At 44.2% G+C, this 13,081-nt stretch overlaps 1 protein-coding gene across 1 annotated transcript in view; it reads left to right on the plus strand.

The window, feature by feature from the left end:
* Positions 1–13,081, plus strand: part of TRPM8 (transient receptor potential cation channel subfamily M member 8) — an 89,946-nt gene that overhangs the window by 25,884 nt on the left and 50,981 nt on the right. Inside the window, exons 10-13 of the mRNA XM_049889034.1 lie at positions 1,626–1,744; positions 6,320–6,610; positions 8,262–8,357; positions 9,180–9,309. Of these exons, the coding sequence (XP_049744991.1) occupies positions 1,626–1,744; positions 6,320–6,610; positions 8,262–8,357; positions 9,180–9,309 (636 nt within the window). The remainder of the gene's footprint in view (positions 1–1,625; positions 1,745–6,319; positions 6,611–8,261; positions 8,358–9,179; positions 9,310–13,081) is intronic.

Raw genomic sequence — 13,081 nt, forward strand, 5'->3', positions numbered from 1 at the left:
ATGAGGAACCTTTACATAGATCAAGAGGCAGTTGTTCGGACAGAACAAGGGGATACTGATTAGTTTAAAGTCAGGAAAGGTGTGCGTCAGGGTTGTATTCTTTCACCATACCTATTTAATCTGTATGCTGAGCAAATAATCCGAGAAACTGGACTATATGAAGTAGAACGGGGCATCAGGATTGGAGGAAGACTCATTAACAACCTGCGTTATGCAGATGACACAACCTTGGTTGCTGAAAGTGAAGAGGACTTGAAGCACTTACTAATGAAGATCAAAGGCCACAGCCTTCAGTATGGATTGCACCTCAACATAAAGAAAACAAAAATCCTCGCAACTGGACCAATAAGCAACATGATGATAAATGGAGAAAAGACTGAAGTTGTCAAGGATTTCATTTTACTTGGATCTACAATCAACAGCCATGGAAGCAGCAGTCAAGAAATCAAAAGACGCATTGCATTGGGTAAATCTGCTGCAAAGGACCTCTTTAAAGTATTGAAGAGCAAAGATGTCGCCCTGAAGACTAAGGTGCGCCTGACCCAAGCCGTGGTATTTTCAATCACATCATATGCATGGGAAAGCTGGTCAGTGAATAAGGAAGACCAAAGAAGAATTGACGCCTTTGAATTGTGGTGTTGGCGAACAACATTGAATATACCATGGACTGCCAAAAGAACGAACAAATCTGTCTTGGAGGAAGTGCAGCCAGAATGCTCCTTGGAGGCAAGGATGGCGGGACTGCGTCTTACATACTTTGGACATGTTGTCAGGAGGGATCAGTGCCTGGTGAAGGACATCATGCTTGGCAGAGTACAGGGTCAGTGGAAAAGAGGAAGACCCTCAATAAGGTAGATTGACACAGTGGCTGCAACAATGAGCTCAAGCATAACAACGATTGTAAGGATGGCTCAGGACTGGGCAGTGTTTCATTCTGTAGTGCATAGGGTCTCTGTGAGTCAGAACCGACTCGATGGCACCTAACAACAACAACAACAACATAAGTGAGATAAGGATCCCTGGTGGTGCAGTGGTTAATGAGATGGCTGAACATTGTCTGATATAGTGCTGGAAGATGAGCCCCCTAAGTTGGAAAGTACTCAAAATACACAGTGGCTACAACAATGGACTTCAGCATCCAATGATCAAGAAGGTGGTGTAGGACAGGGCAACGTTTTGTTCTATTGTACATGAGGTGGACATGAGTTGGAGCTGATTCAACAGCAACTAGCGATAGCAACAATTGTAGCCTGAATTGATCCCTGTTATAGACTTTGGGGAGCCCTGGTGGCTCAATGGTTAAGAGCTCAGCTGCTAACCAAAAAGTCGGCACTTTGAATCTACCAGCCGCTTCTTGGAAACCCTATAAGGCAATTCTGCTCTGTCCCATAGGGCTGCTATGAGTCCAAATCGCCTGGTGAGCAATGGGTATAGACTTTGGGACATATAAAATGTGGTTAAGAATGAGTGAAAATGAAGTGAAATCACAGTTCTGAGTGTCTGATTCTAAGAGAACATGCTTAGAATCATATTGGATAAATGGCTCTGATAACTGGCCTTGCTGAAGAGTTCTGACTTTTATTTCTGGGTCTCTGGTGAATTGATTCTCTTCCTGCATCTTATAGCCTTCAGCACCAATGAACAGGATAAGGATAACTGGAACGGGCAGCTGAAGCTTCTGCTGGAGTGGAACCAGCTGGACCTGGCCAGTGATGAGATCTTCACCAATGACCGCAGGTGGGAGGTAAGGGTGAATTGAGTGGAGCCCCCCTGGGCTATGTCAGTGTCAGGTCTGGGCAATGGTTGGCCAATTTCCAGTAAGATTTCAATACTGAATCTTGTAAAGGGTTGTTCCGTTCTGGTACACCAGTGTTACTGAGACTTTCTTTCCTTGCCTGTACTGTGGAATTACGTTGACTTTGTAGGTTTGTTGTGAACAGAAAATAAGAATAAATTCACAAATGCAAGATATCAATCCACCAAAACCATCCAAAGTTTATAGCCCTTTGGCCACGATGTGAGAAATGAGTCCCCACCTGGGTAGGGAGGTGCAGATCTCCCCCTTAGAGAAGATGGGAAGAACTATGGAAAAATATTTACGGGATGATTGAAAGGGGTTTTCCAGAAGTAGCTCAACTAAAAATGAAGATGGCAGTACTCTTTTTTACTCCCTTATCACCCTTACCTATTATCACCCTTACCGAGCCAAATTCTGTTAGGAGAACTCTCAGCAGTGAGATGCATAAAGGAAAAGTAGAACAACTTGATTAAAGACACTGATGGAACGCCTTGTTATCGTTTGTTGCCATCCAGTTGGCTCTGACTCATGGCAACCTTACATATAACAGTGCCAAAAATCTGTTGCCTGGTCCTGTGTCATCTTCATGATTGTTGGTATGTTTGAGATCATTGTTGTGGCTACTGTGTCAATCCATCTCATTGAGGGTTTCCTTCATTTTCACTGGCCCTCTACTTTACCAAACATGACGTCCTTTTCTACCGATTGGTCTTTCCTGATGAGGTGTCCAAAGTAAATGAGTTGAAGTCTCACCATCCTCCCTTTAAAAGAACATTCTGGTATAAATGAATGTCTTAGAACTAGAATATTGTGACTCCTCTCGCCAAATGAGCCTCTCTACTATGGGAGTTGTGCATTCAATAAAAACAGCCGGCAGACTGCATTTTCTCACTTTCCAAATTGATGGGAGTTTTAGAATCACGTTTTTCTAGCAGCTGTCCTCTTGTGTACAACTGAAGTTAAATCGGCCTTAACAGCTCTGTTCATTAGGAGCAATTATGAGCCTTCACCCTGGGATTTACAAAGTTGCCTACTTCCTTGTTTTTGGCTCTTTTGAATGACTTTGAATTGTTAGTGGACAGCAAGAAATAGATTTAATTTTGTGAGGACATATTTGATTTTCCACAAGTATGTGTGGATTTGACGGTATGTGTACTTCTTAATTTTCACCTTTAGCGGTGAGATTTGGAAAACACTTTCAGGCCTATCATTGTATAATCAAGGACTAAGCCTTGATTTACATTAACGTGTGATCAGTTTTAATAACAGTGCAAATAAAGTAATGACTTATGACTTTTTTAATTATTCATTCTTTTAGCAAATAATATCTTGTGTTTGGCCTTCGCGGTGTAATGAACTCTGTTGCACATCGCAATGTTTTGGTTGAGGGAAAGTAAATTATAAGTAAAACAAAAAAGTAGGTCTAGTTAATTGATTCATAAATAAATCTTTGTGGGTGAAATGTTCCATTTAAGTAAGGTCAGATGGTACAAATAAACTCAGGGACATATTGAATGGTATATTAAATTTTATTATCTCAGTTAAAGATAATTAAGGGTAAAGGATGTAACTGTTAAGAGTATGGACTCTGAAGCCAGCCCATCTGTGTGGCTTAACCCCTCATTGCCTCGGTTTCCTCATATGATGATGTGTTGGAGCCAGCTTTTACTGGCTTGTAAGACCTAACTGCTACATTTTCAGGAATTTTGTGAGCTGGTTGTTACATACATGCATTATTAAAAATTAAATCATATAAACTTAGAATTAAATTTTATTAAAAAGGTAATAAATAATCAAAACTCATCACTTACTAATTATTTTACTACATTTACTATTGTCTGTGCTCTGGAGGTTACTTCTGTCTGTTGTACCTGTATGGTGGAAATACCGTAAAATGCTGTGCTAGTCCGCATCTATTCCCAGTTCTGTATTCAGTCACGTTACACTGAGAGCTTGAAATTAGCCACTGTGGGAGCATTTACACCACAGGATTGGCAAACACTGTAAACCAGGGCCTAGTATTTTCTCTCAGAGAGTTGGTTGTTAAACATTTACCAGTATACCACTGTTCATAGGTAAAATGAAATGATAAGGTAAGAACTACCTTATTGGGTTGTTATGATGATTAAATCAGATCATGTACCTAAAGTGCTTACATAAGTATTTGTTTAAAATAAATACACACCTTTAGAATAGTGCTAATAATGGAGTCACCAAAGCTGCGTCATTGTGATAGTCTACTTGACCTTCACACCAATCCAACGCAAGGATGGACTCATTTTGCTGGTTAACACACCAGGGCTCCAGGGGTATCACAGGAATGGGAGTGACTGATGGTTTTTTGAGGGTCCGCTCTGTACCTTAATCTTTGAAAGGGTCTTGATCTGTGTTATTTAATCTTTACAACCACCGGTTTTCTAAAAGAGCAAACTGAGGCTCAGAGACACAATCTTGTTCTAGGTCACTCACACAGGCAGATTAACCAGGAAGCACGATATGCACCAGCTTGCATTGAGCAAGGTATACACGGGCTTAATTGTATTTACTTGCTAACTGTGGTGAACAATTTCCCATGGGTTTCACCACATCTTTGATGTGGTAGGGGGACAGGTGAAATTGTGCACTGCAAATTGGTGGGAAGACACAATTGGGCCTGTGCATACCTTGCTTATTGGATAATGTGGCCCTGGCATAGCTAGAAAAATGGTGGAACCAATGTTTGAAAACAAAGCTGCATCTGACTGCATAGCCTCTTCTCTTTCCTGTGTGCCGGTGGTTCTCAAAGCCTGGTCCCTGGACTGGCACATTGGTATCACCTGGGAATTTGTTAGCAATGAAAATTATTGGACTCTAACTCAGTCCTGCTGATTTTCTGAGGCTGGCTCCCAGCAATGTGTGGTTTAACAAGCCCTCCAGATGGCTCTGATGAAAGTTTGAGAATGAATGCTCTGTGCATTCAAGCATGTGGCCAATGGAAAGGCAAACTGATTTAGAAGGAAATGTGAAGTGTTGACACATGGAATCCCACCTTGAAGACAGAGCCTTAATAACAGCTGCCACTGTCTTTGGGGCAGCCATCTCTTCCCTTCCCTAATCCACTGGATCCATGTTGCAGGGACTCCAGGGACCCTTGACAGTTCTCCCCAGGCAACGTAATCCCCATGAGGCCAATATTAGACCAACACAAGAAACTGAAATGCTGTCCTTGGCAGAGGATATTGACCTAAATGGGGTCAGGCAGTCAACATGGGCTGGATGTACCACAGTTAGGAAGGGTGGGGCCTGGGGTGCTGGGGGCCCAGGCTTCTGGGAGCAGCTGCCTCTCAGCTCCAGCTGATGGCCCCCATGTTGTCAGACCTTCTGGTTTTTCCCTCTTAAATCTGGACTTCAATGCTGGAATTTTTATGAGTCTTCTGATTTTTAAATGCTGGCAACTAATTCAAATTTTAAGAAATACTATTGAGAACGCCCAGAATATATCAGGGAGTGGGTGTGGTCTGGAGCCCGGTAGTTAGAATCTAAAGTAAACAATTATTTTTCTTCAGATTCTCAATAAGTTTCCACAGGGTAAGTTTTATCAGTGGCCCAGAAAGTGGAGATAAAGATAAAATAATAACTAGGTATAATTGTCATGTGTTCCAACGATTTATTGGTATCAAGGAGTCCCTTGGAGCCCTAGTGGCACAGTAGTTAAGAGCTATGGCTACTCACCAAAGGTTGGCAGTTCGAATCCACCAACCACTCCTTGGAAACCCTATGAGGCAGTTTACTCTGCCCTCCAGGGTCGCCATGAATTGGAATTGACTTCACAGCAATGAGTTTCGTTTGGTTTTTGGTAAAGAGCTCCTTGTGTGGTCCGTAGTTAATGCGCTCGGCTGCTAACCAAGAGGGATAGTGGTTCACATCCATTCAGAGATTCCTCCAAAGAAGGGCCTAGAGACCTACTTCCAAAAGGTCACAGACATTGAAAACCCTATGGAGCACAGTTCTACTCTGGCACACATGGGGTCATCATGAGTTGGAATCGATTTGATGGCAACTGGATTGGTTTTGGTTTTGACATGACCACATGTTTGCTTGGTGGCATGTGGCTTGCATTTCTTGATGGATTCCATTTTGCCAACTATATTAGAACTCAGACACCATAGTGCAAGGCACATGGGCACCAGCGAAGGGCAGCGAGGACGGTGCAATGGAGCAGAGTCTACTGCAGACTTCAGAAAAATGGTGCAAGATGTACTGCTGGGTGTAATTGTCTCCACTTTATGCTAGCAAGAGGCCAAGTCGGTCCAGGCCCACATCTGGTTGATGTCAAAGATTCTACCATGCCGCTTTACCTGTCTAGATGTTTGAACTGTTCTCCAGTGTTAGGTTTCACTTGGAAAGAGAAGCTTGATTCTCAAGAAAGGATTGAAAGAGAAACTAAAGTTGCTGTTGTCACTGCGGCTGAGAAAGAAAAATGCTTTATATTTTGGTTATTGGACCTGGGGAGTGATTATTTTCTCTCCTTTTTCTCTTTAGTCTGCTGACCTTGAAGAAGTCATGTTTATGGCCCTCATAAAGGACAGACCCAAGTTTGTCCGCCTCTTTTTGGAGAATGGCTTGAACTTGAGGAAGTTTCTCACCAATGAAGTCCTCACAGAGCTCTTCTCCCACCACTTCAGCACTCCTGTGTACCGGAACCTGCAGATTGCAAAGAATTCCTATAATGACGCCCTCCTAACATTTGTTTGGAAGCTGGTCGCAAACTTCCGGAGAGGCTTCCGGAAGGAAGACAGAAATAGCAGGGATGAGATGGACATAGAACTCCACGTATGTACTTGCCTGCTTGAATTCTCCGATCTTTTGAATCCCCCTTCAAAACATTTCCGTAACTCCATCTTTTGCACTCCCTACCTCATTGCCATACGTTAATTAACATGATGGCATTGTTAATTTTTTTCTGCTGCTTTTATTTACGAGATAATAATGATTCTACCTGATGAGTTTTCTGATGTCTCGCTTTATGCCTAACAATTGCAAATCTCGGTGTGGCACAAGCTGAAGGCATCTAACAGGGACAAAAATGGGGGGCGGGGGGAAGGGAAGGGGCTGCCTGCTCACTTCTTAGCTTCCCGGAAATGATCTCCTAAAAAATAGCCCCTGGCTACCCATGTAAAGGACTGAATAACTAACATGTTTTCTTTTGGGTATAAAAGGAGGCAGCGAATATTTCCAAAGTAATAAAACAAGCTTCCATTTAAGAGGATGTTGTGGAGAACAGGCAAATGTATAGAGACCAAAATTTATTAGTGGCTACCAAGGGCTGAAGGGAAGGGGAAAAGGGATAAAAAAAATGATATGTGGCTGTACCACCCTTATTCTCTGTGAGTCTTACCATTGTAAGTACAGGGAAGCCCAGTTCCCAACTGCCTGCATCTGTATCTTTTTGCTGGGAATTTGCTCTAGTGAGAGCCCAGTGAGGGCCAGGATATGATATATAAATACCCTCGCTCTTTCCCTGCTTGTAGGAGATAATTCTGAGACACATGTTCTTTACTGGTTCTGAGAGTTTCCTAGTGGGATTAACTTCTGGTTACCCACAATAATAACCTGCTGGTAACACACTCTTTATCAGTTTCTTTATTTTCCAGTCTCAGTCCTCATCCCCGTATCTGTTTCCCTGGGATCACCTTTCAAATAAAGTGCTTGCTTCAAATCCTTGTCTCAGAATTGCTTCTGGGGAAACCCAAACTAGGTCATTTATCTTTTCTAATTCTGGAATTTTTAGTGTGAGTGTGTGTGTTGCAAAAATCTAAACCAGCTAGGTGTTTGCAAGAGTTGGAAGTGTTTAGAAAGCTTCTGCTTGGCACTACTTATGTTAAAACCCTCTTCAGTATGCATAACCCTACCTTATGTGTTTTGGGCCTCGGTAAACCTGTGAGTTGAAAAGGGATATCTACATTTAATGTATTCCATCTGAAAAGTTTCCATGGAAAGCTGTGGGATGCTGAAAAGGACCTGGGAATTCTAACTGATGTGTTAAGAATCAAATCTTTGCATAACACTCCGAAGAAATAAACATAAGCTATAGGAAAGTTGGAACTTAGTACGAGCTATTTTTCTAGATGAGCAATTGATATTTGTATGATGAGAAGGAATTGCTTCCTCTTCGGCTCGTCAGAAGTCATTCAATTTTTAAACCTCTCAGCGTGTTTTTCACCCTTTATACCTTTCCATTTTGTTGTGCTTCATCTTATATGATCAATAGAAGGTTGTGTGTCAAGTTATACCACCTGGTAAGTCAAGGAGATAAAAATCATTTAGCTGTGCTGTGAAAATGGATGCATACGCAAGTTACAGAGCTCTCAAACGTGGGGTGCTGTCCTAGCATATCCTGACCCCAATTTTTCATTCTTATCATAGTGCACCTAAAGTGCTATTCCATTTGCATTTTCTGACCATGTGTTCTAACCCTTCCCAGGATGTGTCTCCTATTACCCGGCACCCCCTGCAAGCGCTCTTCATCTGGGCCATTCTTCAGAACAAGAAGGAGCTCTCCAAGGTCATTTGGGAACAGGTAAGTGTCGAAGCCCACGGCCAAATGTATATTTTGTGGCGATTGTTCTGACTTTCCTGAAACTCACATGCCTGATCTGAACCATCATTGACAAAATGGAATATCTGATGCTGGGGGAACATGGTTGTGCCTCAGTTTACCGTACTGATGAAAGTGTGTTTTGGAGGTGCAGTCTGCGGAAGGCAGGTGTGCTCAGTGGGCAATCTAGTAGACTCCTTTTCAGGTGTGTGTGGGTGTGTGATGGTTTCCAAGTGGATGAGGTTTTTAAATTTAATTGTAAAAATTAATTTCTAGCTTTATCGCCTTATAGACAGGAAGAGTAGGGCCTGTACCAGTTCTGCCCTGGGAAATTTATTGAGATTTTTCTTTGTGGTTTAGTGCATAGTTTTTGTAAGTGATGAGTGGACACTTGAAAAGAAGCTATGTTCACCATTTTTAGAGCATAAAATTACGTATTGAGTATTGAGTACACACACAGTCTTACTAATAACATTGTTCAGGTCTTCTATGTCTTTATCCATTTTTCCCCTCTTTTTGAACTGTTACGGTACGTTTAGGACTCCGGCGATCTTAGACTTACTCTCAGTTTATCGTGGCATTTATATTTTCTATACACACACCAATTTCATATTCAAGACTGTGGTTATATTCAGTTTCAAGACTATTTTGTGTTCATGACAAGTTTGACTTTGAACCACTATGAGTAGTTTAGATTTGATCATTTCCTGCTTTTGCCATGAATTTCTTCTTGCCTGACATTCATGTTGATGCGACCACAAGGGATTATGAATTAACCTGAAACTTTTCTGCCTCTCTGAAAAGACCAGAGGCTGTACTCTGGCAGCCCTGGGGGCCAGCAAGATTCTGAAGACCCTGGCCAAGGTGAAGAACGACATCAATGCTGCCGGGGAGTCGGAGGAGCTGGCGAATGAATATGAGACCCGGGCAGTCGGTGAGTCCGCAGGGACGGGACGCACAGTGGGCACAGGCCTGTCAGGTGGGTGTGCACACCACAGGGCACCCACCCACCCGCCCGAGCTCATGTGCCTGGTGGCACACACATGCTGGTGGCACTCACATACCCAGTGACAAACACATGATTGTGGCACACATGAGCCTGGAGGCACTCACATGCTGGTAGCACACATGAGCCTGGTAACACACACATACTGGTGACACACGCTGGTGACACTCACATGCTGGTAACACACATGAGCCTGGTGGCACACACATGAGCCTGGTGACACTCACGTGCTGTTGACACACACATGCTGGTGACACACAGATGCTGGTGGCACACATGAGCCTGGTGACACTCACATGATGGTGATACTCACATGCTGGTGACACACACATGCTGGTGGCATGCATGAGCCTGGTGACACATGCTGGTGACACATGCTGGTGACACACATGCCAGTGGCACACATGAGCCTGGTGACACATGCTGGTGACACACACATGCTGGTAACACACATGAGCCTGGTGACACATATGAGCCTGGTGACACATGCATGCTGGTGGTAAACATGAGCCTGGTGACACCCACATACTGGTGACACATATGAGCCTGGTGACACACACATGCTGGTGGCACACATGAGCCTGGTGACACATATGAGCTTGGTGACACATGCTGGTGGCACATGAGCCTGGTGACACACACATGCTGGTGACACATGAGCCTGGTGACACTCACATGCTGGTGACACATGCATGCTGGTGATACACGAGTCTGGTGACACATACTGGTGACACACATGACCCTGGTGACACACATGCTGGTGACACACATGAGCCTGGTGACACCCACATACTGGTGACACACATGAGCCTGGTGACACTCACATGCTGGTGACACATGTTGGTGACACACATGAGCCTGGTGATACACACTGGTGACACACATGAGCCTGGTGACACATGCTGGTGACGCATGCTGGTGACGCATGCTGGTGACACATGCATGCTGGTGACACACATGAGCCTAGTGACACACACATGCTGGTGACACAGATGCTGATAACACACACGAGCCTGGTGACACACATGAGTCTAGTGACACACACATGCTGGTGACACACATGCTGGTAACACACATGAGCCTGGTGACACACATGAGCCTGGTGACACTCACATGCTGGTGACACATATGAGCCTGGTGATACACATGAGCCTTATGACACACACATGCGGATAACACACATGAGCCTGGTGACACACATGAGCCTGGTGACACACACATGCTGGTGACACACACATGCTGGTAACACACAAGAGCCTGGTGACACAGATGAGGCTGGTGACACACACATGCTGGTGGCACTCACAGGCCAGGTGGCTGAGGTCAATGGCATGTCCAATCTCCCCCCACTGGCCTGATCTGAGGGCTGTCGACCCCATGGTCAGTGTCACACATGCCATGGGGGAAGGCCATGGCCCCCTTGGTCCTGCCACTTCCTGACTTTTCTGGAACAGAAGCAAGGAGTCTCAGGCCTCTGGTTCTATGGCTGCCCAGTGTCACCCCTGGCCCAGGTCCAACAACAGCACCTCAGGGAGCTTTGAGGCCTGCTTGGGGAGTCTGTTTTCAATTTGAAGTTTTGAGTTTGGGATGTGGGATCCAGATACTGTGAAGTCAGAAGCTGTGACGGGCCTGAGAGCTTACGCATCTTGTAAGCTAATGGGTTAGCTTGCACAGTATCGTATGTATAGACTGACAGATGCCCCAGACCTCTGAGTTGGGGACACTGATGGTTTATTACTCATGCAAATGTGACATCAGGGTAGCATCTCATGTTGGTCCTGGGCCATGATTCCCCACGGGATGATGGAGATAAGAGCTGTGTGTTGCCTGCCCTGCAGTGCCCCAAACTCAGGACACCTTTATCAGGGCTGCTGGTGACCTGCCATCCTCTCCTCCAGGCAAGGCTGCTCATTACCCTGGACTGGGAGCCAGCATGCTCCCAGCAGATGGGAGAGGCATCACTCAGCTCTGCTCTCACTGAACATCTCTGGGGAGAGGTGTCTGTCTTCCGTTTGCTATTCAATCATCCTTGTACAAAGCTTGACGGTGCCCTGTGCTCTGAGGGCAGACTGTGGAGGGACAGAGTATGAGAAACCCAAGACCAATCAGTCACTCCAACAGCGGGGAGCTTCAAGCCTGGCTCAGGTTTTTCCTTTTTAATTTGGGAGTTGTGAGCTTATAATGTATTTGGATGCATGTTTGTCTATTGTGTTACCTGATGTAAAACGTCCTTATGAGTTTAGCTTCTCTGTGTTGGAAAAAAGGCACCTGTGTTAGTTATCTATTGCTGCTATAACAGAAATACCACAAGAGGGTGGCTTTAGAAAACAGGAATTTATTTAATCACCATTTAGGAGCCTAGAAGTCCAAATTTAGGGCGCCAGCTCCGGGGGAAGGCTTTCTCTGCCTGTTGGCTCTGGGAAAAGGTCCTTATTCCTTGGTTCCTTGGTGAACTTCATGTGGTGTGGCATCTATCTTCCCCCTTCTCTGCTTGCTTTTATATCTCAAAAAAGATTGACTCAAGACACACCCTACACTAATACTGTCATATTAACACAAGAAAACCCATTCCCAAAAATGGGATTATAACCACAGATATAAAAAATTCCATTGCTGTCTAGTTGAGTTCCGACTCATAGCAACCCTATAAGACAGAGTAGAAATGCCCCATAGGGTTTCCAAGGCTGTAAATCTTTATGGAAGCAGACTGCCATATCTTTCTCCCATGGAGCAGCTGGTGGGCTTGAACCACAGACCTTTTGGTTAGCAGCTGAGTGCTTAACCACTGTGCCACCACAGGTATACCCTGTTTCCATCGAGTCAATTCCAACTCATAGCAACCCTATAGGACAGAATATAACTGACCCATAGGATTTCCAAGGAGTGGCTGGTGGATTTGAACTGCCGACCCACTGTGCCATCAGGGCTCCACCACCACAAGAATAGGGATTAGGATCTCTAACACATATTTCTGGAGGACAAAATTCAATCCATAACAGTGCCCAATGATTTCTTCTAATGCATTAAAATTTCAAAGATATTATGTTAATTTCCGATTGAACTCAGGTGGTGGCTCCTAATATTTTTTTTTTTACATTTCCTTTCATTGTCTGTAAAAGCATAGATGATGCAACATTTACAGTTTGGCATTCTTCATGTATATAACTCAGTGACACCAACTACACCAATCACGCTGTACCACCATCACCATCAGCAGAGACTCAGTGCTTCCTGAACAGTGGTTCCTCCCACCCCTGGTAACCATGATTAAACTCTGATCCCTAACATTCTGGTTTTTTAAGCATTTCCTCTGAGAATCTCTGCTCCAGTGTCTTTGTCATTAGGACGCAACAAGTAGGGTGCTCAGTGCAATGTTTCTTACATCTTCTTTTCTTTTTTTTTGGTTGTTATGCTTCATTTTTGTTTTTTACTGTGCCTTATCTACAAAGAAACCTCCCCAAGAAAGCACAGTGTATGAATGAGATGAGGAGAAGCTGCTCTGGCTACATAGGACAGAGGGTTTGGACCCTTCCCCAGTGGCTGAAGTGCTTCTACCCAGGGCTCTGAACCAGTTCTTCCTGATTCAGTAATGGCCAGTGGAGCGAAACTGGAAAGAACCTGAATTTGTAAAATGTGGGTGTACCGTAACAGGAGAAATTATGAGTCAGAGCCCTGCTAGAAACTTAATCTCCTTCTTAGG

The sequence above is a fragment of the Elephas maximus genome, chromosome 6 (assembly GCF_024166365.1).
Source record: "Elephas maximus indicus isolate mEleMax1 chromosome 6, mEleMax1 primary haplotype, whole genome shotgun sequence".
NCBI lineage: Eukaryota > Metazoa > Chordata > Mammalia > Proboscidea > Elephantidae > Elephas > Elephas maximus.